The 24,924-nt window shown below is 55.8% G+C and overlaps 1 protein-coding gene and 1 long non-coding RNA gene across 7 annotated transcripts; one reads left to right on the plus strand and one right to left on the minus strand.

The window, feature by feature from the left end:
• The first annotated feature begins 822 nt into the window (after positions 1–822).
• LOC122493990 lies at positions 823–5,889 on the plus strand. Its single transcript, XR_006300077.1, has 2 exons — positions 823–2,441; positions 5,541–5,889. It is a non-coding gene; the product is annotated as an uncharacterized LOC122493990 (long non-coding RNA).
• LIPE (lipase E, hormone sensitive type) lies at positions 5,514–24,056 on the minus strand. 6 transcript variants are annotated; one of them, XM_043598809.1, is made up of 10 exons: positions 22,946–24,056; positions 14,045–14,580; positions 11,857–11,947; positions 11,589–11,734; positions 11,200–11,385; positions 10,735–11,029; positions 9,707–9,934; positions 9,317–9,493; positions 6,625–7,043; positions 5,514–6,194 (listed from the first exon to the last, which is right to left on the minus strand). In XM_043598809.1, exons 1-10 carry the CDS (start codon positions 23,868–23,870, stop codon positions 5,946–5,948), a joined length of 3,252 nt encoding a protein of 1,083 aa, XP_043454744.1. In that variant the 5' UTR covers positions 23,871–24,056; the 3' UTR covers positions 5,514–5,945. The 6 variants fall into 6 exon arrangements, with proteins under 6 accessions (XP_043454744.1, XP_043454745.1, XP_043454747.1 ...); XM_043598810.1 differs by lacking the exon at positions 22,946–24,056 and adding an exon at positions 20,827–21,416; XM_043598812.1 differs by lacking the exon at positions 22,946–24,056 and adding an exon at positions 15,882–16,027.
• Between the last annotated feature and the right edge of the window lie 868 nt (positions 24,057–24,924).

The raw sequence follows: 24,924 nt of genomic DNA on the forward strand, positions 1-24,924 counted from the left end.
GTGATGGATTCTAGAGCCAGAAAACCCAAGTTCAAATTCTGACAGCCTCTTCCTGCCTTCAGCAAATCACTAAGCTTCCCGGGAACTCCATTTGTCCATCTGCAAAATGAGCTGTTGCAAATGAAGTGGTTGAGAGGACTGGACGAGTTAACTTGTGCAAAGTGCTTAGAATTGTGCCTCGCACACAGGAAGCATTTTGTGTTTATGCTGGTGATGATGGTGAGGTGCTGTTCTAGTCTCTGGAGATACTGGAGTCACGGAGTAGGAAATGAAACCACGTCTGCATCTGCTCGTGGGCCTGGTAGGGACTGAGTGAGTGGCCTCTCGGTGGCTGGATGGGCGTGTAACTGCATACCTGGGGTGTCTGTTTTGCATGTGAAATAGAATATTTCTGTGTTGTCAGTAAGGGTGATTGATTGTGTGCTTATGTTTATGTTTGTGTTTGTAGGTGACTCTGCGTGGTGCCTGTGATTCTCTGACTGTGTGGGTGCAAATGAAGGTCACACTGAGCAGGTAATGAGGGCACATGTTTGGTGTGATCTTGCATTTCTGACTCTGAGGTGCCAGGATGTGTCCGTGTCTGTATTTGGGGTGTTGAGAACCCCTCTTCCAGCTATTCCTTTCCATGTCCCACAGGTGACCCTGGGAGGGTGACTCCTCCCAAAATGAGCCTCAGTTTCTTCTTATTAGGGATGGGCGGGAGGTCTCAGTGGCCTCCGAAGAAATGCCTATGTGAAAGGGAAGGTGGGAGGAGATGGGTGAGGCCAGGGAGAGGCTGAGAAACATGATGGGGATAGAGATGGCCAGGATGGGGACAGCGGAAGAGCTGCACAGAGAGATGTTTGTCCATCCATTCGAGGGGCATTCGCTGAGCTCCTGCAATGTGCCAAGACCTCTGGTGGGCATTGGTTCAAGGTCTGAGGGAAAGCAGAGAGAGCCAGAGAGATGAAGACCTACCAAGAAAGCTGTTGGCCCCAGGGTGGCCCACCTGTGTCCACAGTGGGCTTAGTGACAGTTCTGAGTGATGGAGACACAGTGATGGAGAGGGACCGAGAGGACCCTGCCCCTCCCCTGTCCTTCCTGAGGCCTCATCTGTCCAGATGAAAGAACAGAGGCCATGGGGGGAAAGTCCCCTCCCAGACTGGGGGCACCCCCATGAATCATTTTCTTATCCTCTCCTAATAGGATAATGACACACCTGCCCCTTCCTAATCACTATTTTTGACCCCAACTGGGCCCAACGCCCACAGTGAGAAGGGTTAGACAAGTCTGGTATTTTGGAATCAGGAGAGGAAATGCCTGAAAGTCCTAGTCCTTGGTCCTTCCAATCCCAGAACCTAGGAGTCCTAGGCCCCAGCCCCCTCCCCCTCCCCCCAGGAATCCTTGCTCTTAGCCCCTCTCCTTTGTTTGCTGTCTACCTTTTCTAATCTCTGTGGGCCTGTCTTTTATCTCTTTGTCTATTAATCTCCATGTGTGTTTTGTGTCTCTCCTGTTTCTTTACATCTGCATCTTGATTCCTCCTCACTGGGCATCAATTTTCTCACTTGTAAAATGGGGATTATAGTAATAATAATCTGATCTCTTAGAACTGTAACGAGAAAGACAGGAGATAATTATATAAAATGCTTTGCATAGAACCGGAGTCACAGTGAACCCCATACAAGAGAGCTCTATTATAATTATTGTTTTCAATACTTTAATCTCTCTTGGTATCTATGTTTTTCTCCTCGTCTCCATGTGTCTCCTCCCACTCTGGGTTCCCTTTTAGGGGATGTGGAAAAGCCCTATTGAGGCCAGAGCTTCCCCTAAGCCTCCTCCTCTTCATCTCTCTTCCAAGCCCTACTTCAAGACCCACAACTCTTGCCTGGGGACAAGGCCTGGCTCCAATCCCATAGATAGCCACGTAAGATCCTGAACCCCAAATCTGTCATCCCTGGGCAGGCCCGTGACTCTTTGGGAGTACCCGTCCCTACACCCCGACCGTTCAGGTTCCCAGCTCCCTCCTCCCTCAAGATTCAACCATTCAGAAGTCTAGGTTCTTCAGACCTTCCTCCCTCAGACGCGGGTGCACGTGGCCAGAAACCACATTCTGGGCCCTTTTGCAATCCACCACGCCCTCAGCTACCACCCCTCTGCGTTTTTTCCCCCGAGGCGGGCCTGACTTGAAGGACGCTAGCTGTGATAAGCCCTCCTTGACGTCAATCACCATCCTCCAGCCAGTAGACTCTCCGCCTTCTACCTCCCTGGGCCACTCAAGGCACGTTCCGCGGCAGGCGGGGCCCACAGACTAAATCGGACAGCGATAGGCTCTGGGAGACGCCAGTCTCCGCGAGTCTCTGCCAGTCTGCCAATAGGACGGGCAGCTGCGGGGTGGGATTCCCACGGCGCACCGCAGAGGCTGGAACTGCTCGCGAGGGAAACAGGTTCGGCGTGTCCAGTCGGTAAGCCCTTTCCAGCACGCCCAGTATTGGGGTTCTGGACATAGTTCGGAAGGGAAACGGGGAGGCTTTGTGGGGTTCGAAGCGGAAGGGGCAGCTTAGCTGGCATTTTGCCTCACCGTGCATTTTGCCTTGTTGGAGAAACTGAGTCCGGGATGCACAGCCCCATTCGTCCCTCCGTTCCATTCCTCACACCCTAAACCTGATTCTCATCTGCTCCGACCCGGCCGACACACGCATCCGTGTGTCTTTCCTGCCGTCATTCTCCCACTGATTTCCAGTTTCCTCCTATTGCCACTCACTCACTCGCTCATCACACACTCAGCCACCTATTACTTAAACACTTCCTGAGGTTTCCAGGGTGCCAGGCCTTATGCTGGGCGATGGTGGTGACCAAGATGAGTCAGGCCCAGGCCCTGCCCTCAAGGATCCCCTGTCAGATGGGAGGACAGACACGTTGATGGGCAGGGTGTGCCAGAGGTGGGGGAGTCCAGGCGTCTTTTTTGGCTTTGCTGGATCCGGAAGAGGTTTCCAGAGGAGGGGACATTGGCACTGGATCTTGGAGGAACAGGAAGTGTCAAGCAAAGGTGAAGGGCGTGTGGGAGGGTGTTTAAGCACAAGCAAAGAAAGGGAGGCAGGCAGGAGTATTACTATGTGTAGGTGCCCAAGAAGAAGGCCTGTCAGGTCCATGTTGTGGTGGGGTAACTGTAAGACTGGAAGCGGATGAAGAAGGCTAACCTCAGCAGCTTAGACTTTGTCCTGGGGTGGGGTGGTAGTGGGGAGCCATGGAAGGATTTAGAGCAGGGGAAGACCAGGTCAGAGCTGGAGCCAGAAATGGAGAAAGGAGATTGGAAGCCAGTAGCCCACAAGGTGGCTTGGGCAGGGACCTAGGCAGGAGAGGATGAGGCCAGAGGCTGAAGGCATAAGGCCAAGATTCAGGAGGCAGAAACTACAGAATATGGGGCTTGATGGGCTATGGGACAAGGGGGTGTCCAGGACAAGAACCAGAGTTCTGACCTGGGGTATACAGGGGGACGATGGAGCCATTCCTGACATGGGGACAGGAAACAGGAGCAGGTTGGTGGGTGGAAGGCTGTTTTGGGAGAGATGAACAAGGGGTCCTGTGAGCTCAGCAGGGGGAACAGGACCTTCAGGGAGAACTCTGGGCTATGGCTCCCTCCCCCATCATAGAAGTCACTTACTGGGTGAATGAGGGCCTCCGAGGTTAGGGTCCCCCTGTGCCCATCCTCTTAGGAAATTTTTTGTGTGTGTGCTTCTGCATTTTCAGTCTCTCCCTCTCTCCCTCTCTTCCTTCCTTCCTTCCTTGGAAGCATTAAAAACATGTTCTATCATCTCTAAACACACACACACACACACACACACACACACACACACACCTATATCAAGTTCCCTTGAATTACTTCTCATCCCTTTTACAGCTGAAGACTTATGGTACCCACTGGCTAAATCTCTTACCTTCCACTCCCTCCTGAGCCCTCCATGTCTGGCTGCCTACATCCCATGGCCTTGCTCTGGACAAGGTCACCAAGGACCCTCCTCCCTGCTGAGGCATGATGATACTTCCATCCTCATCTGACTCAGACCACTCCCTCCCACCCCAAATCCCCTTCGCTATACATCCTGTTTCCTGGTTAGCCTCTTTCCTTTCTGGCTGCTCCTTAGAACCTCCAGGACTCACCTTTTCTTGCCTACCCCTTTACTGGGGACCATGCTCATCAGGGCTCTCTCTGTCCTGGCCCTCTGCTCATCCCACCTATCCACTCTTCCCAGAAAGGTTCTAGTTCCTCAGTTCCTGCCAGAAGGGAGCACCCAGCCCGCTCTCCTGCCTCCTGCTGCCTCCTGGATGTCCCCCCCCCCCCCCCCGCCCCACCAAGTGTCGCACAAAGACCTTTTGATCTCTCCTTGTGCAAAACAGCTCTCAGTACCCGCCCCTCTCCCCCACTCCCCTTGTACATACCTGAGCCTCTTCCCAGTAAAGACACAGTTTTACTGTCCATCTGCTCCCTGGCTAGGTCCAAGTGCCATCTTCATCCCCTTGGTTTCTTGTAACATCTGTTCTACCCTCAATAAGTCCTTTTCAGCCTCAGTTATGGCTCTTACTCCTACTCCCTACTCTCATGGTCTCTGCCCCAGCTCGTGCCTTTTCTTCCTTGTCCTCAGCCTCCTCTGCCTCCAGGGTCCCAGTCTTGTCCTTTTTAGTCCATCCCCCAATGTCCCAGCAGGCTCTTTCAGTGCCCTAGCTGATCCTGTCCCTCCCTTGCTCAAAGCCCTTTTGTGACTTCTACTGCCCTCCAGTTAGTCCAGATTGTACCCCAGGCCCTTCAAAGATCTGCTCTTGCTGACAACCCCGAGCCTCTCAGGCCATTCCCTACTTTGCACCCAACCTTCTGGCCAGGCAGAGGCTTTGGTAACTGCCCCTTGGCTCTCATAACTTTGCATGGTTCTTCTGCATAGCAAACTTGTGCTCACCCTTTAAGGTCAAGGTCAAATCACCTCCTCTCTGAAGCCCTCCTTGTCTACCACAGATGGAGCCTGTGTGGACTGTGACAGCCTGTGTCTGCGTTTCTCTGCCTACCCTCCCTGAGTCCCTTGAGGGCAGGCCCTGGATAGAAATCATTTCTGTTCCAAATCTAGGGCCTACAAAAGGACAAGGCCTCAGGGTCTTAGTTGAGGGACTGAGTGACTGTCATAGCTGGGCAGGGCTTGGGCTTCCAGTTTTGGGGATGACTGGTTTGTTTCTGGTATCCTGTTCTATTTGCTGCAGTTCTCTAGGGAGTTTGGGTTTTCTTTTTGTGGTGGGTGCTGAGACAGGGTTTGTAAAGGGGAGTCACTGAGAACCCAGAGCCCTTTGGCACACCACCTGGACTAAGTCTGAAGGGGAGGTGGGTCCGTGCTTAGAGCGTCCAATCCCTCTGCACCCGAGAATCCAGGCCCTTCCTCAGGACCCAGACGTTGTGTACCCAGCTTTCTACTGCCAGGTTTCTCGGTTCCCAGCAGCAGCATCTGATGCTGCCCCCTGGTGGGCGACACCCGACTATTTGCAAGAGGCCAAACTAATTAAATACATTTTTATTTACAAAGGAACAAAACCAAACCGACGGGCGAGGTAGGGCCAGGCCCCCGCCCTGCGTCGGCCACAGCAGCAGTAGAAGGCAATGATGGAGTGCAGCTCTGGCTGTCTACGGAGACTGGTTTGTGTGCCCCCTCCCCCGCCCCCCTGGCCAGGGTCTCAGCTTGCGGCCCCGCCTCCCCTCTCCCCTCCCCAGCCATCCCCCCACCTTAAGGCACAGCCTGCCCCTCCCGCCCACCCCCCACCCCCCACCCGGAGGGAGGACAGAATGGGCCAAAAGCCCCTCGCGGGGGTCCCCGCCGCCTAAAGGGGGGGGGGGGGGAGGGGGGTATTCACCACGGAGGCCGGCTTAGATGGAAACAAGAGGCCTTTAGTGTCGCCCCGCAACCCTATCTTCCCGCGCGGCCGGCTCTGGCTCAGACCCGCGGCTCGGTGGGTGCGGTGGGCGCGGTGGGTGCGGCGGGCGCGGCCGGCTGAGTGAGGATGAGACGGATGCGTTCCACGCACAGCGCCGCGGCCTGCCGCGTTTCCCGGCACAGCGCCGCCAGGCTCAGGAAGCCGTGCGGCAGGTCCTCCACCACGCACAGGGTCACGGGCTTGCCCAGGCCGCGCAGCCGCCGCGCGAACATGACCGAGTCGTCCAGCATGGGGTCCAGCGCGCACGCCTGTGGGGCACAGCAAGGGGCAGAGGAAGAGGAATGAGGGGAGGAGCCAGGAGACGGGAGGGAGGCGGGGAATGGGAGAATGAGCTGCTGCCCAGCTTCTCCCTTCCCCTAGAGACACCCCCTCTCTTCCCCTTACTCAGCTGCCCCTAGGCGCTCCACAAGATCTCGAGAAGGAATGGCAGCCTTGACTCCCTTTCAGCCCTCCCGTCGTCAGGCATGCCCTCCTGGTGGCACACCTCTCCCTTCAGATGCCAGGCAGCTTACTTTTCCCCTCCCGCTGCTCCCGGTCTCTCCTCCTCAGGTGCACCTGCGCACACCTGCCCCTCTTCCCCGCTCCCCTCCCGGATCTCTCCTCCCCGAGTGCTCCTGCACCCACCTGCCACGCCCCCCCTCCCCCCCACCGGGCACACAGTCCCTATGTGGCGCTCACCACAATGTGCACCGGCGGCAGGCTCTGTAGCATGCTGTCAGGTGCCAGCAGCGGCGACATGAAGGGGTTCTTGACGATGGGTGAGGAGTAGATGGGCATCCGAGTAGGGCCCTGGCTGGCGCGCCTGGGGTGGAAACCCTCAGGGAAGTTGGCAAGCACGCCCTGGCCTCTGTCCTTGGCCCTCAGCTCACCTGGTGCTTTAGCGTCTTTGCGTACATCAGGGCCAGGTAAGAAGTTGACATTGGAGGGCATGGAGGGGCCCAGTGTCTCTGCAGACAGTGACAGCTCAGGGCTGCCCGATGTGTCAGAGTTGCCCTTTAGGCTCAGGTCATGTAGTGTCAGGCTCTTGAAGGAGTCCGTGCCCAGCGGGCCCTCGGGCTGGGCCAGTGCTGCCTCAGACACACTGCGCCGCATTGGTTCTGCAAGAGGGGCAGGGTCAGGTGGCCAGCGGGGCCATGTGTATCAGCCCGGCTCTGTGGGCTGCGTGTGTGAGTGGCTGGCAGGGAAGATCACGGGAAGGGCAGCGGCCTCTGGAGGAGGAGCCGCATCCTAGGGCAGTGGAGGCCTATTGTTCCCCCACACTCCCTCCTTGGGGATGGGTAGGGAGCCCCAGACGCCCCAAGCTGCAACTCCAAGGGGGAGGTGAAAGGAGTCACGTGGTTGTGGAGGTGGAGGTGTGTGTGGTGACTGGGAAGGTTAAATGCAAGTCAGTTTACCTCTGGGAGCCTCAGTTTCCTCTTCTGTACAAAGAGGCAATAAAAATAGTCCTCGCCTGTAGGGCGCCTGGGTGGTTCAGTCAGTTAAGTGACTGACTCTTGGTTTTGGCTCAGGTCATGATCACATGGTTGGTGAGATCGAGCCCCGTGTGGGACTCTGCACTGATAGCAGATCAGATCCTCTCTCTCCCTCTCTCCTTTCTCACTCTCTCTCTCTCTCAAAATAAATAAACTTAAAAAAAAGAGCAAAAATAGTCTTGACCTACTAGGAGGCAGTAAAGACTCAGTGGGATGAGGTACTGCTCCCCGCTGGGAGGTCGTGCTGTATCATGTTTTATTACTAGGCCTGGTGCCTGGTTCCAACCACCTCCCTGACCCCAGCGTGAGGCCCAGCCAACTTGTTAGAGCCACTCAACGTGGAGGCCGTGAGCAGATCAAAATTAGAGTAGTGAGCAGGCCCACATGACTTGAAAGGAGGCCGTGTTCACGAGGAGCTAAAGAGAGTCTTGGGAGCCTGTTCAGTTCCCAGGGATCCCACACCTATAGCCGTGTAGATCTGCTCCCCACAGTTCCTTCACGTCCTTTAGTTTTACCCCTTCCTTTTGAATGGCCAGCCTAGCAAGTGCCCAGATGATGCCGAGGTGCGTTTCGACCCACGTGGTACGCCCCACCTTGGCCTCAACTCCATTAATTTGAGGATCTCCATGCTGCTTGCCCCTAGGGCCGGGACCCTGCATTTTTCAGGTTTCTATTTTATCTTATTTTTTGTCTCTATAAATCCATGAAGGCACAATGTGAGATGATATAAGAATGATTGCATAAGGGCTCTGTGACCCGGGGGAGGGCAGGGGGGGGGGGGTCACTGGAACAGAACTACTGGCCAGAGTCACAGGGCACAGCCTGTCAGGGGTGCTGGGCTCTTCTAGGAGCACCTACTGTGTGTCAGGTTTGGGCTGGGAGCTTGGCACAAACCGGTGCGCGAAGTCCCTACAACCTCTTGAGGCAGGTACTCTTGTGCCTCATTTCACGGAGGAGCAAAGAAAGGCTCACAGTGAACCTCGCTCCGGTCACTCAGGTCACCTAGCAAGCAGCGAGCTCCCACTACAGCAGCTTGCTAGGCTGGTGCTTGTCCCTCTAGGGCCTGCACTTGTCTCCTTTACCCTACCAGGAAAGCCTCAGGGTTCAGTGGTCCCAGATCTCTTTTGTTTTTGTGTGTATTTATTTGCATCCATTTGAATATCCTAAAATTTAAAAGGTTAAAGTAAAACACATTCAATTGGAATACTTTTCTGAATAGGAATGGTATCTACTTTTGAATCTGCGCTGTTACTCAGAAAATACTGTTGGTTTGCTGGAGATAGAAAATAAGTTGAGTTGGCTATACTTTAAAATCATTAAAATGTTTAAACAAAAAAATGGTGGGAAAAAATAGATCCTTGGATGGAAGTGAGTTTTGGCTGCCTGAGGATCCTGCCACGCACTCAAGGCTGGGAACCTCTGCTGATCTCCCCACCCCAGGCTCCTAGGCCAGCCCCTGGAGCGAGGTATTACCCCCATGTGTCTCTGTTAAAAGTCTGGAAAGAATCTAGGAAGGCTGGATTCCCAGCTCAAGGCCCAAGCGATTTGAGTGGCATTCTCTGGATTGAAAATCAGCACATGTGGCAGGCCTTCTGAGTCATTTCCCAGTGTTCTTTTCTGCGATGGACTGTTTGGAAAGCTAAATGCTATAGTTCTCGGGAGTTCTGAGATAACCCGGTAGACCAGAAGTCCTAGCAATTCTAGGATGTGGACCGTCATGGAAAATCAAGGCTTTGTGGTAGTTGCCAGGGATAAATAGGGGGTTAGAGCCAGAAGGTGATCTCTGCTTCCCTGAGCACCCCAGGACACAGCCCCTTTCCTCCCCTAGGACTTTTGGTGTGCCAGGCTGCCCCTGCTGCCCACCCTGAATGTGTGTGTGAGGGGAGGGCTTTACTCACCTGCCATGGGCACTGAGTTCGTGTGGGACTTGTGCCCACTCAGGTCCAGGAAGGAGTGGAGCCATGAGGAGGCACCCAGGCGGAGGTCTCGGAAGAGCAGGGCTGTGTCCCGCTGCACCAGCCCCATCATGCCCAGCGCTTTCTGGTTCGGGTCGGAGTGGTCCTCTATCTCTCCACCTGTGGAGTATATGCGGGGGCTGAGGCCTAGTCTCAACACCCGGAACTTGAGGCATCTCTGCCCCCAGGGACCCAAGAATATCTGATGGCTTCAGTAGGGACAAGGAGACTCAGATTTCCTCTCTTCAGCCCCAGGACACTGGGCTCTAGCCCCTGTCCCTGCAGGATCCAAGCAGCCCTCCAGCCCCCCAGCTCTGTGGGTAGTGGCCTTACCAGCATAGGCGCTGACACACTTGGTGAGCACACTGAGGGGCAGCAGGGGGTCCATGAGGCTCAGAAGGCGGGAGGGAGAGGCGGTAGATTGTAGCATTGTGGCCGGGTAAGCTGCCATGATGCCATCTGGCACCCGCACCCCGAAGGCTGCTGCCCTCAGGGACATGGTAAAGCAGAGGTTCCCACCTGCGCTGTCCCCTGCGAGGCATATCCGCTCCCCTGTTGAGCCTGGGTTGGAGAGGGCTTGGTCAGCCTGGCAGGGAGGAACTCAAGCTCTGAGCCAGGAGCACTGGACTGTCAGAAGTGGGGTATGGGGGCCCCAACCCCAGAGTCTAGCCAACTGCAATTTTAGAGATTGGTAAACTGAGGTGTGGATTTGGGGGGATAGTGGACAGGGGATCAGGTGGACTGAGATGTGGAGATCGGGAAGCTCTGTGAAGCTTAAGAGGCTAGAGGTCAGAAGCAAGGAGGCCAGATGCTGGGAAAGGGGAGACCAAAGGCCCATTTAGGTCAGGGGTGCAGCTGAGGCCTGGAGATGGAAGGGCAGGGTTCAGCTGACCTTGCAAAAGAGCCACATCCCTGTGCCCTGGGGCATGACCCCACCCTGCCTGGTACCTCTGAAGATGTCAGAAGCAGGAGGTCAGAGGAATGGAAGAAAGGGCTGGAGCAAGGGCTAGGAGGCTGGCAGCGCAGGACAGGGGGGTGGAGAAACAGCAGGAGAAGAGAGAAGATCAGAGGTGATGGAGAAGTGGGGGGTGGGGTGGGGTGTCAGGGCTGGAAGCAGGGAGCAGGAAGCAGAAGGAGGAAGTGGTTAAGATGGAGGGTCTGGGGAGCAGTGGGGCAGGAGGGGGGCGAACAGGTAGCAGGAGTAGGAGGGTGGTAGCAGGTAGGAGAGGGGAGGCAGGGGGTGCAAGACTGAGGCCTGGGCACATACATGGCCCACTTTCCACGCAGTGTGGGGTGGGGGCTGCAGCAGGCTGGGGTGGGAGCAGGGACAGGGGTGGGTGCAGTGAGGGGCTGGGGCTCACCGAGGAGGGCGCAGTGCTTGACAGCCCAGCAGTAAGCATAGAAGCACTCCTCCAGTGCCCGGGGGAAGGGGGCCTCGGGGGCCAAGGAGTAGTCGATGGAGAGGATGGGGGTGCCCAGCTCCTGGGCCCAACTCTTGAGGTAGGGCTCGTGGGATTTGGAAGTCTGGGCCACGAAGCCGCCGCCATGGATGTGCACCACCAGGGACTGTGAACGGGGAGCCTGCTGGGGGCGTGGCCGCAGCTCCAGGCTCCGGGGACCCTCGGACTTCACCAGGCTGTTGAGCTCCTCGCTGTCCTGGGGGGTGAGGGAGGAGGATGTGGGTGAGGCTGGGGCGGCCCATCTAGGCCTCACCCACCAAGGGGGTGTGCTCAGAGAAACAGGATGGGGGGCAGGTGTAAGCAGTGAAAGGTGGGAGGGCATCTGGGGAGGGGGCTGCCTGTGCTCCTTGGCTCTGTATCTCCTACCTGTCCTTCACGTAGGTCATAGGAGATGAGCCTGACAAGGACCGGCCCTGGGCCCGTGTGCGCCAGCGGGGGTGAGATGGTGACTGTGAGCTTGGGGTCAGCAGTCAGCGGCATTTCAAAGGCCTCTGGTGGCAGACTGAGCAGGCGGCTTACTCTCACGGTGGTGGATGTCATGTTCGCTAGAGACTGGCGGGAGGAGACGGGAGGGGCACTGGGGAGAAGCTGCTTGCGGGGGTTCCTCTCATGCCTCCCCTCTGACCCCCACCCTCATCCCATCCTTTCCATCACATCACATCCCAGGCTTAGAGCCCTGCAGAGGCCTGATGTGACCTGGGATGGGTCTCTGGGCCCCAGTGTGCCCGTGTGCCCATCTTATAACAGGTGCTCACCGAGAGCACCTCTATTTCAGTGATGTTCCAGAAGGCTTTCCAGAAGTGCACATCTAGGTTCTGTATGATCCGCTCAAACTCAGCCCCGCGTAGCTCTGGGTCGATGGCGAAGCGGCCGCTGGTGAAGAGGGAGCTGGCTGTCACACCTAGGGGTTGGGAGAGGTGTCAGGGAGCCTGGCGGGAAGGGGGCAGTTAGGGGTAGAAGTGGAAGCAGGAGGAGGGACAGGGAGGGAGGTGAGGCTGCAGGCAGGGTCCGGCCAGGACTCACCAAGGCCTGTTTCCTTGCGCTTATAGTGCTCCCCGAAGGACACCAGCCCGATGGAGATGGTCTGCAGGAATGGCCGGATGGCGGGCGTGAACTGTGGAGAGATGCCGCTGTGTCACCCACTGCCCAGGAGGGACCGGAGGCAGGCAGGAGTGAGGGGCAGAGACGTGGTTTGGGGGGAGGCGTGGTCATTCAACACACATTTAGTGAGCTCCAGTACTGCTCTAGGTGCCTTCACAGAGCTGATGTCAAAGAGAAGGCTGACAATAAGCAAATAAAGGCATATGTTTTATGATGTTATGTTTAATGACTAATGCTTTGAAAAGACAGTAGGTGGAGGGGACATGGAGTGATGACTAGGGTATCTAGGAGGGCACTTGAGAAGGGATCCAGAGGAAGTGAGGGAATGCTGTTCCCTGCAGGGGACACGGCAAGTGCAAAGGCTCTGAGGCTGTCTGTGCTTGGCGTGGATAACACGTGTCGCTGGAGCAGAGTGAACCAGGGGAGAGGGGCAGTGGCTGAGGTCAGAGAAACAAAGGGGGCTCACTTAGGGCTTAAGGAATTTGTATTTATTCCAGATGTGGGTGGAGCCATAGAGGGCTGGGAGTAAGGTGATGCAGGGATTTCCTGAAAGTCAGCAAGGACAGAGAGGAGGCCAGGCAGATGGGAACCAGTTCCTGGGCAGCAGGAAGACAGACAGGAGATGGTCAGAGACAGAAAGGGCCAGAGATCTTGAGGCAGAAAGACAGCCAAATGGAGAATGCGTCTGAGAGAGGAGCTGGGCAGCCAAGACAAGATGGGGGTGGGGGTGGCTGGGTACAAGATCAGAGGGAAAAAAGCCACAGGAAGCTGGGCAAGGGGCCAGCAGGGTTCTTTTGTTCATTTAACAAATATTGGCCTATATCCTACTGTGTGCTAAGTACTTGAACAGGAGCTGAACAAGAGCCACACAGGAGGCCTCTGTCCTGCTGGGCTGACATTTTACAGGGGGGGGAGCTGTCCTGCAGCACAGCAGCTGGGCCCTTAGAGAATAGCTGTCAGGCATGACCTTGCCCCTGGCCAGGGGCCCAGTGGGCCAGAGGGCACAGTGGTGCCTGGCCATTGTGGCTGGAATGCTGACTTGTGTGGCCCCAGGGTTTCTCTCCCGTGACTCCAAGGTCCTGGCTGGGACACAGGGAGGAGCCAGCTGGCTCAGCTGGGCTGATCAATATTTGTGGGGTCAGTTTAGGTGAAAGGAATTTCCCAGGAACACCCAGGCCGGGCTGGTGAGGACAGGCCGCCCTGTGGGGAAGTGTGGAAAGGTGGGGTGGGATGAAGGCTGAGGGTCGGCCAAGATCAGCTGGGGAGTTGCAGGTTTGGGGGAGGCACAGAGAGGATCTGAAGGATCTGGAGGCTGAGGGACCCTGTACTGACCTCACACAGTAGCAAGTTGTTCTTGAGCCCCAAGGACCCCCAATTCTCAGTCCCCAAACTATTTTTCCTATGAGTCTAAAGGCTCCCAGGCTGCCTTCCTGTCAGTGCAGAGATGAGTGGTATCTCCCTGGGGTTGGTTGGGGTGGGCAGAGGGTGGGAGAAGACCTGGGAGTTAGGGCCCTGGTTCAGGGAGGAGAGATCTTCCTTGCTGTCACCAACTTAGATGTGCTCCTCGGCCTTCCCTGTGGCCTGAAAATCCTGATTCTACAGCTCCTTAGGTGAGCCAAAAAGCCCAGGCCAACCAGGGTCCAGCTGAACAGCTGTGACAAAGGCCCCTTGAGCCTCTGTAAAATGGGAGCTAGCGCGCTTCCTCCTTCCTGCCCCAGCCTCCAGTGGGGATGACTGAACGGGGTGTGCTCTTATAAATAGGCCTTTGAGAACATTATTAACTACCTTTCTAAGGAGTCTCAAATGATTTCAGGGGCCAGATAGGTCATGGAAAAGAGTGAACGAATCTCCTGAGTTTGGGACAATAGAGAGCAGTGGGGATCCTGGTGCAAAAAGCTATGTGAGTTAAAGATTTCTTACCGCACGGTGGAATTGGCCCGGGGGCCACAAGTTTGAGACCCCCAGTGCCGTGTCCGAGCCCTAGACAGTGTCCCCATTCTGAATCTACTATTTCCAGAACCCAGTAATACTGACCACTGTGGGTATCGAACTATGCCATTGGGCCAGGTCAGGGGCCTGTGGGCCCAGAGGAACAGGGCAGGGAGCTCACCTGGAAGCCCAGGCAGCGGCCATAGAAGCAGCCCTTATGCAGAGTGACGTACTCGCGCAGGAAGTCAGCAGTGAGCCCCTCGTCGCCCTCAAAGAAGAGTCCCCCGGGCTGGTTGGTGGCCAGCAGGTGCTGGGCATAGTAGGCTAGGGCCCGGAGCTGGGTGAGGGCAGCCAGGTAGGCCTCGAGTTCTGCTAGGTTGTGGCTGGTGCGGAAGAAGATGCTGCGGCGGTTGGAGGCCACGTAGCGCGATTTGTGTAGCAGGTGCGCCAGGCAGCAGCGGGCTGTGTGCACCAGGCTCCGGTACCCATTGGCTGGCGTCTCTGCGTCCAGGTCAAAGAGGTGCGCCACGCTCAGCAGGCGGCCCAGGGCTGGCTCCAGCCCCAGCGCCTGCTCCCGGATGCCCGCAAAGACTCCCGACAGCCGTCTTGCTGTTTCCCCAGGGCCCTGGCTCGAGAAGAAGGCCATGTTGTCTTCGGCCAGGGTCACCAGCGACTGTGTCATCGTGTGCAGGTCCATGCTGTGCGTGAGCCGTGAGGCTGTGGGCCAGTTGGGAGGCCCGATTAGGCAGGGCTGGACCACCCCTCCTCCCTCGGACCCAAGGGTGGAGTCGGGGGCCCCATCCCCTTCTTTTTCAGGCCCCCTTCCCGCCTCCTTCTCAGGCCCCAGGCATCACCCATAGACCCTTCCCTTCCACCAATATTTGAGAGAGCTCAGCCCTCTGTCCCCCCATCTACCTGGTGGTGTCCCAGGACCTTGGTCTCAAGCCCAATTCTCTTCCTGAACCCAGTTCATAATTCTAGCCTTACCTGTAGCTGAGGAGTCACTCCTGCCCCCTCCTGGTGCCTCAACTCTGGCTGTGGAACCCCCTCCAAACTTAGCTGCCTCTCTGTCCCTCTGTGGGATATCCACAACTTGGTCCCGCTCCTCCCCAGCTGGGTCCCCTGGCCTCCAGTCCTCTCCGCTTGGCTTAGATTTCACGGGCCAACCCCACTCCCCTGCCTGGAACAGCAGTACTCACCGCTGCCATTAGCTGTGGGCCCACTCTGTGCCAGGCCTGCTCTTACTTTCTGTGTGTGTGTGCTCATTTAGTGCTTGTTAACCCTGAGACCCAGACTGCCTCCGTTTGCGTTTCAAGTATTATTGGTGGCATCCCCATTTTACAAAGAAACCGAGACTCAGAGGTGTTCAGCAAGGAGCTGAAGCTTGCATTGAAAGTGGCAGCGCAGAATTCAAACCCAGATCTCTGGGTGGAGGGCCTTTACTTACACTGGTCTCCTTCCCAGGGCTCTGGAGCCTGGGCCTTTAGTTATGGCCCTCAAAAACTTGCCCTGGCGCCTGGTGGCTCAGTCGGTTAAGCATCCGACTTGAGCTCAGGTCAGGATCTCAAAGTCTATGAGTTTGAGCCCAGCATCGGGCTCTGTGCTGACAGCTCGGAGCCTGGAGCCTGCTTCAGATTCTATGTCTCCCTCCTCTCTGCCCCTCCCCTGCTTGCACTCTGTCTCTCTCTCTCTCAAAATAAATAAATGTTTAAAAAAATAAGAAAAAAACCCGAACCTTGCCCTGGACTAGGTCCGACTCCCCACACTTCAGGATCCCTGGTGATTTTCCCTCTGGGACCCCTGTACTGTCACTCAGGCCCTGGACAACTACTTTTGTCCCCTTTGGTGGAAATGGTGCCCTCTGCTCCAGAGATTTCCTTCCTGAAGCCCACTCAGCACCTTGCCTGGCTTCTGGGTGGATGGCCCCCTCCGCTCCCAGAAGAAGGTGTCTCCCCTCCATTCCAGGCCCTGGAGTTTATGGTGGCCATTCCTGTCTCTCAGCAGGAGGGTACACTCACCCCTCCCAGACCTCTTCTGAGCTCCCCCAGGCTGAGCTGCCGGCTGGGCCCGACGGACTGTGGCTAGTGCCGGACTGTGGCTAGTGCCGGTAGCTGCCTGGGGCGATAAACTGGGGAGAGGCCAAGCCTTCCTAGGGTGTGGCCACTTGCTCCACCTCCCATCCAGAAGGGACAGTGAGACCACGTGCTGTAAACACAGCAGGGAGCCCAACTCCCTGTCCCCTCTGCTTGTTCCCAGGCCCAGCTCAAATGGGAGTCCTTGTCCCAGGCTCCTCTGCCTTGGAGACCAGGAGTCCAGGCCCCAGCCCCTCCTCCCTTGGACCCAGGAGTCCACACACCCAACCCCCTCAACAGTTAGAAACTGAGTTATCTAGCTTGTCAACCCTCTTCTCTCTTAGGAGCCAGGAGTTTTTGCCTCAGTCCTGAACAAGCTGACCCCGCTCACCCAGCCAGGCTGCCCTCCCTCTCCCCAGGGTGGATTCAGGGAGCAAAGGCCCAGTGATCTCAGCAACCACCCCCCAGGCTGGCCCTGGCACAGCCGGCCCCGGCTGCTGGGGGGAGACATAGGGTAGCCGGCTCTGCCTGGCACTCTGGAGAGGACAAAAGCCGATTAAGGGCAGTGCCAAGCTCAGCTGGGGGTTCTGCGCCATAGGTCCTACTGTGTGGTGTTCCATACCTGCCACTTCCCCTTCACAGGCCATTCTGCTCTGACTGTCATTCCCACCTCACGTATGGGAGGCTGAGGCTCCAAGAAATACTTTACCTATCTTATTTCCTGTGCTCCTTGCCTGGCCAGCTCTTTCCGGCCCTTCAGGCCTCAGCTTGCCACATCCTCAAAGAGGACGTTCCTCCCCAACTACAACACACGCCCCCATCATTACTTTCTGCCATCATACCTGTTTTTCTGCCTAGGATTTACACATTGGCAATTATACATGTTTGTTTACTCATGTTTGTTGTTTGTCTCCCCCCAGGCAAGAACCAGACTTCACAGAGCTGTGAAGCTTATATTGTAGAGGTGGAACTCTTTAGAAAAAAAAAAAAAGAAAATCACAAACACAAACTTAGATAGAGGGCTCTGAAGGGGTCTGCACAAACGAGAGGCCTTGAGGCCTCAGTGACACTTGCTTGCATGTAGGTGAACCCTGGGTCTCTCCTCCTTGATTATCATCCCCACTGGGGCAGGGGATGGCCCCAGGGCTCATCATGGGGGTCTGGTGCATAGTAGGGAAGAAAGTCAAAGTGGGGGCAGAAGCAGGTGAATGGGAGCTTGGGAGAGGACCACCCTTCCCCAGGGCAGACAAACAGATGGACAGAGGCCTCTGGAGATGGTTCTAAGCTTGGTGGCCAGGTGAGCGGGGATGAGCCTAGGTGAGCGGGGATGAGCCTCGATGAGCGGTGGGGAGAAGGCTGAGTCCCAGGCCCTCTGGACTTCAGGGCCCTGCCCTTCGCCCCATTCTAGGCAGCTCCCTGGGGGCTAAGCTGGGTGGAACCAGGAGGACGGGATGTTGAGGTTGCCAGAAACTCGCCAAGAATCTCAGGCAGAGGGCACTGGGGCAGAGGCAGGGGCACATGGCCTGCCTGTGGGTACCGACTGGGTCAAAAGTAGGACTGAGGAGTTCTGCTGCCTGGGCACCAGCCCTTCGCCCCAAAGAGCCGCAGGACAGCTGGACCCAGCCTGGATTTGGGCCCCCAGGGACTGAGCAGCGGTGAGAAGCGTGGTAGAGAAGGAAGCTCGGGGAGGATGGAGGAGGAAGGGCCAGGTCTGAGGCCTGGATGGGGCAAGGGCTTCTGGAGGGGAGAGGCGTGCAGGGCACATGCTGGGTTGGGGGGCAGCAAGTATAGCCTGACCACTGTGCGCCAGGCACGGTCCTCCGTGTGCTTTTCAGGAAGTGACACATTTCATTCTCTGCACAACCCATGGTGTAGGGACCATCATAGCCCCTTTACGGCAGATGAGAAAACAGAGATGCAGAGAAGGCCATGACTGCCCACGGTCACAGGGCCAGCAAAGATGGCTCAGCTTGTCTCTGCAGAGTGTGTGTTTCTCCTCTCTGTCGTGTCTCGGCTGGCCACCTTCTGGGTGGTCAGGTGTGAGTGTGTCTTTGAGGCTCAGACAGATGCACATATGTATGTCCATACACGTATGTCATGCTTAGGGTTTGCCTGGCCTGTGTTTGTGGATGGGCACGATGTGTTGATGTTTTTCCCAGTCTGTGTGTTTTTATGTTTCTCAGTATGTCTGAAGGCATGTTTGTATGTATGTGTCATGGCCCATGTTTCTTGGCCCCAGAGTTTATCTGTGTCTGCATTTTTCTTGGCCTGTGGGATTGCATGGGCAAGTGTCTGTATATGTGTGGACGTGTATACTCATATTTGTGTGCGTCCTGGTGTGTGTGTGTGTGTGTGGCTACTTCCCACTCCTATCCAATGCATCACGAAGTCCTGTCCACTCTGCCCCTCTAGAAACCTCTGGAATCTAGCCTTTCTCCCACCTTCATGGACCCCTCATCTACATGTTTGTAACAAGTCTTTGTGTGTCTCTGATTTTGCCCTCTTCAGTCTCTTCTCCACATAGCATCCAGAGGATCTTTCTAGGACTTCAATCTGGGCACATACTCCTAACCTTGCAACACCCCCACCCTTGCTGTCAGGATAAAGCCCCAAATCCTGGACACAGCCTCCCAAACCAGGTGCCATCTGGGCCCTCTGCCCACCCAGCCCCCACTTCCTCCCTCCCTTGCTGAGCTCTCTCTGTGCTGTAATGAGCCACTTCATTGGGCCTCAAGGTCTCTGCCTGTGCTGTCCCCTTGGCCTCCCTGCCCCTCTTGCCCGCAGTCAACACTTCTCATCCTTGGGTCCAATGTCACCTTCCTGGGAAGCCTCCCTCTCACATTTTCTCAGCACTTTCCCTCTCGTATTTGCCACAGTTTATAATTATATATGATTTGTGGGATTATTTGATTAATGACTGTGTCCCCAGCTCAAATGTGAGTCTGTCCTCACCACTGAGAGCCCAGGCCTGACATAAGTAAACATTCGGTGAATGTCTGTTGAATGAATCTATGTGATTGGAGCTTTTGGGGTCCATAATCAAGGTGGGGGCACAGAGCAGTTTTGAGTTCGCACACCCCTGCCCTCAGGAAGCTGGGCTGGCCATCCCTCCGCCTCACTGGCCAGATAAGGAAGCCCAGGTGACCTTGCTTCTTCAGAGTCTCAGTTTTGTCACCTCAGAAATGGGGTGATCATAATGACACTAGAACCATTGATTACTGGCAAGATCAAACTGATGACTAGGATTGCTCCAGCCAGCCTGGATGCCCTCAGGGCGGGGGCGGGGTCTGATTCATCCTACTGAGGCCTGGCACCAGGGCAGAGCCTCAGGAAATGACAGGTGACTCTCAGGGCTTGTGGAATGAGCCTTTGTGGGAATAAGGGCCTTTGGGTTTGTGAGTAGGACTGGCTCAGCCCTGTGCAAGGTGCCCTACCCAGGAGGATTCTGACTCCTCACAACAACCCTCAAGGCAGCACGATTATTATTATCCCAGTGTTACAGTTCACACATTCCTTCACTTCAATAAATATTTCAGTGCCTCTGTGACTGGGATATCAGGCTATGAAAGTGCGGGTAAACAAGGCAGGTACAGTCCCCCTCTTAGGGAACTCACTGTGTAATGGGGAGTAACAGTAATAATAACCTCCACCTCTCATGCACGCTTGCTGTGTGCCAGTGCCAAATGTGCCACACTCATTCAAACCTCACAACTGCTCTTACCAGTCAGGGAGTCCTATCACTGTGTCCATTTTATAGCTCAGAAAGTTGAAACAGAAAGAGGAAGCCTGTTGCCCAGCACCACAGTTTATGACTCCAGGAACCAAGCCTCCAAAGCCCGTGTTCTTAACTTTGGTCTGTACTGCCTCTGGGCACACCATCCTGCTTGTGAGGCTGTGTCTGGCATTGTGACGGTGAATGCCCTCAGGTCCCAATCTGAGCTCCTAGCCTGTCTGAGTCTGTGCAGGTGTGTGCTTGTGTAGCCAACTCTAGTCCTGTCCTTGGTTAATGACATAGCCTAGGGGCAGTCTGGGGTCTCCAGGCTTTGGGGCTATGTCAGTTTCTTCCCTTCACAGGAACTTCCCCTAGGTCCTCATTCGGATTCACAAATACTCATAACCTAGCAAGGACTTAATGTGTGCCCCTGCCTGAGGCTTTCAGCATCTCTGTTGGTCTGTCAGTCTTTCTCCAGCTTGTTGAGATCTGTAAATAATGTGACACCTCAGGAACCTAGTTGACAGCCCTCCTTTCTTTGTCCCAGGGAGGGTGTGGCAGTCTGAAGTCTACCCGGGGACCCCTAGTCCTAGGAGTGGCGGTCAGGAAGTTAGACCCCAGTGGTGCTGGGCTGAAGCAGGTGGGCTGACAAGGAATGGGTGCACCGATTGAATGAAGGATGTCAGGATGGACTGTTTTGAGCCGTACTGGCCCTGGGTCATTTCCTACTATCGGGCACCCCTTCCTCCTACCTTTCCCGGACTCACCCCTAAACCTCCTCTTTGGGCAACAGTTTCTAAGCGTCTCCATTATCCTCTCATGAGTGCTGGGGACCTGAAAATAGGCGCTTGAACCATTCCCTGGTAGGAAACACTGAGGCCAGGTCACACAGCGAGTACGGAGCCAGACCGGGAACCCTGGTCTAGGGGATCGCATTCTGGACACTCTTCCCAAGACGGTACTGGGGCATCCGGTAGTCTTTATGCTGAGGGTAATATTCCGCTCCCACATCACCCATTTTCACGATGGATCATCCCCGCACCCCCTCGCAGGGCGGCAGTGGGCCAGCCCACGGGCTCCCCCACTTCTTGGGACAGTGGGTCAGTCCACTCAGTCCCCAGTTTCCTCGCAGGAGGTCCAAGGTTCCTTCTGTTCTGCAGCCGGCCCCCGCGCGCTCACCTTTGGTTTTGCCTTTTCGCCACCGCCGGCGGCTACGACTCTTGGACTCGTCTTTGGCCCTCTTCGAGGCCGGGGCCCCAGCCGCCCTGGAGGGCCCCGTTCCCCAAACTGACTCCATCAATTTTCCGCCGTCCCCGCGTTGGGGCCTCTTCCAGCCGCCAGGCCCCGCCCCGAGTGCCAATCCTTGCCGCACACCACCGCCGGGCCCCCATACCACCCAATCCTGGGCTTGGTCCCCTCTGGGTCCCGCCCTCTGAGCAATCGGGGCCTCACTCCACAGCCGGGTCCCGCCCTCAACCTCTGGGGCCTAAGGCCTGGCCCCGCCCCTTCACGCGCTTTAAAGGGCCCGTGACCAACGAAAATGCAGCCCTAGAGGCGGCGAAAAGTGTCCTTCGGGCAAGACTAGTTGGGAGAACTGCAGGAGTACACCCCAGAAGGGAAGCTCCGATCTTCTCTCGTGCTGGTTCGCAGCCTCGCTTCCCCACTCACCTTCCCACGTAGGGATCCCCTAGAACGCGACCCGGCCCACCTGCTGGAAGGGGAAAGCGGGGCGCCGCAGAGCCTCCGCCTGGCGGGCGGGGCCGGACAGGTCCCCTGGCAATTCAAAGCCAGGGCGGGGCGCCAGCACTGGAGGCGTGGCTCTGCCTGTGAGCCGTTTGAGGAGGAAGCCCCGCCTTCTTCCTGCCCCCCCCACCTGTCTCCTATTGCTCTTTTTCTGGGGGGTTTTCTCTGCCTTCTCCCTCTTCCAGAGAACGGAAGGGCGGGGGGGAAGGAGAATGCTCGGCGCCTGCGCACTAGCCGGAAGCCGCTGACGGGCCCGCCGCGAGCGGCGGTAGAGGGCCCCACGCGTGCCTGGGGAATGGCGGGAAGCCGAAGAGGCTCGAGGCTCGGGCATGCGCACACAGTCAACTACCTACCGGGTGCGCGAGAAGCCCCCTTGTCTTGTGTGGGGAGGGCGTCCCCTGAGACTGGGTTCTGGAGCCTAGAGAAGCAGCTCTTCATTCTCAGCGACAGAAAAAGCAGACCTCAAACCCTCCCTTTCCATCCTGCTCCTCCTCCTCTCCCCCCTAGAGCACAGGACCAGCTGTGGCCCTGAGAGACACCCTCTTCTCAGCCCTCAGAGAGACGGTCCAGCCTTTCCAGGAGGGATAGACCTCTGGGCTGAAGCCACCATGGCCGGCCCTTCGGGACTACTTGGCCCTCACGGGAGCCCCCAGCTTCTGGATTGGGGCTGCACGGCCTCCCCTCAGGCTGCTTCAACAAGTAGCCCCTCATTTCATGGATGAGACTCGCCTGCTCGCTTCGGCCTGACTGGATTGGGGCCTGAGCGCCGAGGAGCTGGAACCCCTCCGCCCCACCCCAGGGGCACGGCTGCCTGCGTCAGAGGAGGGGGCAGTGATGGCGGCCGGCGGAGCCTGGGGCCCAGCCGCCTCCGATACGGCTCCACGCAACTCTCCCTTCATCCAGCCTTAACCTTGCCCGGGACTTCGGCAGACCGCGCAGCCCTTCTCCCACGGCCCAGTTCCTCTCCCACGGCACCCTTCCTGAGAACATAACCTCCAGGCCATCGAGCCCAGCTGAACTCCGCCTCTTGGGGTGAGGGGGACGGCCTGGCAGAGGAGCCTTCCTGCCCGCCCGTGGCCGACCTGGAGAGCTCAAATATAGCCGAGGCAGGTATTTTCCACCTAGTGGGCATGGAAAGGCCACGGGGGTAAGTGTCCATGTGCAGCACGGTGTGGCGGGGGCCTAAGGGCTGTGTTCGGGCACCGATGGCTGAATACTGGCAGGGAGGCGGCTTCTCCATTTCCTGGCCCCTGGCCCAGAGCCCTGTCCCGCTTCTGTCTCATTTCCTCCCAAATCGTCCTTGGAGAGGTAGCCTAGTGCAGGGGAAGAAGTCCCACCCTGGCTTTGCCACTCCCCATCTGCCCGCCTCCTGCAAGGGCCTTTGCATCTCCACGCCTGAGCTTCCTCATCTATCAGGTGGGGCTCTTGATCTTTGTCTGGAGGGACTGTTGAGGGATCCCCTGAGCCAACCGGACATACTGGCAGTCCTTAGTTACCCCTGACTGAAGGAATGACCATCCCTGGGAGGCTCTGGTTCCTCCGGCCTCAAACTCACCTGTGTCCCTGGGATTCTGGCTGGTGGTTTTCTTCCCGTGTGCTGTTTTCCCACCATATCCTGATGCTACTTCATGCTTCCCCTTGAAGGTCAGCTTCGTTCCCAGGGCCACTGTTCTACTCCTTTTGGCTGGTAGATTGCTCTGTACTGGAGACCCCAAATCTGATTCTAAGTCAGAATCAGTGACGCAGTCAAAAGATGTCCTCCATTCTGAGGCTGGTTGCTGTGTGGATAGTTGGTGCAGTTTTGATAGAAATCTCCAGTCGGTTGAAGATCTCTCTTGGGATCTGGCCCCTTGGGCTGGATCTGTTTGCTGGACTGTAGGGTCTGACTGTTCTGGTCTCTCTTGGGGTATAGATTCAGTCTGGGCAGGTGATTCATTTTTGGGTCCAGGTGTAGGCTGGGCTGGAGGTGTTGATCCAGCTTCTTGTTGCTCTGGAGGTTGCTCTACTGGACCAGGTACTGGCTCGGCTACATGTGCCCCTCTCAATTCTGCCTCCTGTTGAGTTTCAGATTCTTTTTGTGGCCCAGGTCCTTGTTGTGAGGCAGCTTGCTGTTGAGTGAAGGGCACCCTGTGAATGCAAGGTGACTGCTGTGGTGCAGGTTCCTGTGGGACAAGCAGTTCCTGCCACAAAGCAGAATTTTGTTGGATGCTAGGTCTGTGCTGCTCTTCAGCTACACGTTGGGCAAGGGGCCCTTGCTGAGTGAGGGGTCTTTGCTGTGGAGCAGGGTCCTGTTGAGTATTGGGTTCCTGATGAGTCTTAGATTCTGGCTGGGCTGTGGCTGTCGCTTTTGGCCCGGGCTCTGTCTGGGTGATAGGTGTCTGGGGTGGCTTAGGCTCCCAGTCAGGACTAGATACTGACTTAGAACCTGGCTTCACTGTTGTTATTTCCCTCTCGGGAGATGTTGATTTCCCAGGTTTCATCCTTCTGGCCCCTCCGCCCCCCAGGCCTCCTTTGTTACAGATTCCTCATTGATTCCTCATGATGGCATCTCCCTTTGGATCCCACTCCTTCGTCCTGGCATCCCTGGTCTTCCTTTTTAAGGCAGTTGGCAAGTGGCACTGCTGACCTCCACTTCTGTGCCAAGTGATGCACTTCTGTGCCTCTTGCTGTGGGAGGAGGGATTAGGAACAGGGGGAGGATGTGTGCCCAGTACTCTCCTACCAGAGGGGAGGGGCTTGCCCTCTTGTGTCATAAATAGGACCCCGCCCCACTTACCACTCAGTTAAAATGTTTTTTTCTCTTAAGGCAAGTATCCCAACTTAGTCTTTTGTTTTAACTCAGATGACAGAAGCCAGATTCTGGATGAGTGCTTTTTTTTCTTTTCCCTTACACTTCTGATGTTTCAGGAAAGGGTCATGGGGGAGACCCTCATGCCCTTGTAATAATCTTTTCCTCTTTCTTCATTCTTTAAAATGGCTGCCAGTTTAACATCCTGTGTTGCTGCTTTGATCAGTTCATTCCCATATTAAAAAAAAATGATGTCCTCCCATTTTTACAGTTTGAAGCCCTTTTCAGTGGCATTTGAGATCTTCCACACCATGTCTCTAGCTTTGAACTATGGCTATGCGTATATGTTTTCTGTACTAGACTGGAAACTCACAGGGTAAAATGACCATTAATGCTGCTGCTGATGATAAGAATAATCATAAATATTAAAGGCATTCTGTGTGCTGGGAAACTGTGCAAGGGTTGTTTTTCTTGTTGTTTAATCTGTATTATCTTTTGTAAGATCGTGTCTGATTTGTTGCCATACCTGCCTTTTTTATAATTTTTTATTTTTTTAATTATTTATTTTTTTTTGAAAAAATAAATAATTTTTTATTAATTTGACAATTTGGTTATTTTTCTTTTCCCCAGTACTTCTGCTTTGGTTTCTCCTATGGATAATAATAACTTCTATACTTTATTTACTTGGAGAGGTCTATTGAAACTTTAAAGTCTTTTTTTTTTTTTCAGTATATGAAATTTATTGTC

The sequence above is a fragment of the Prionailurus bengalensis genome, chromosome E2 (genome assembly GCF_016509475.1).
Source record: "Prionailurus bengalensis isolate Pbe53 chromosome E2, Fcat_Pben_1.1_paternal_pri, whole genome shotgun sequence".
Classification (NCBI taxonomy): Eukaryota; Metazoa; Chordata; class Mammalia; order Carnivora; family Felidae; genus Prionailurus; species Prionailurus bengalensis.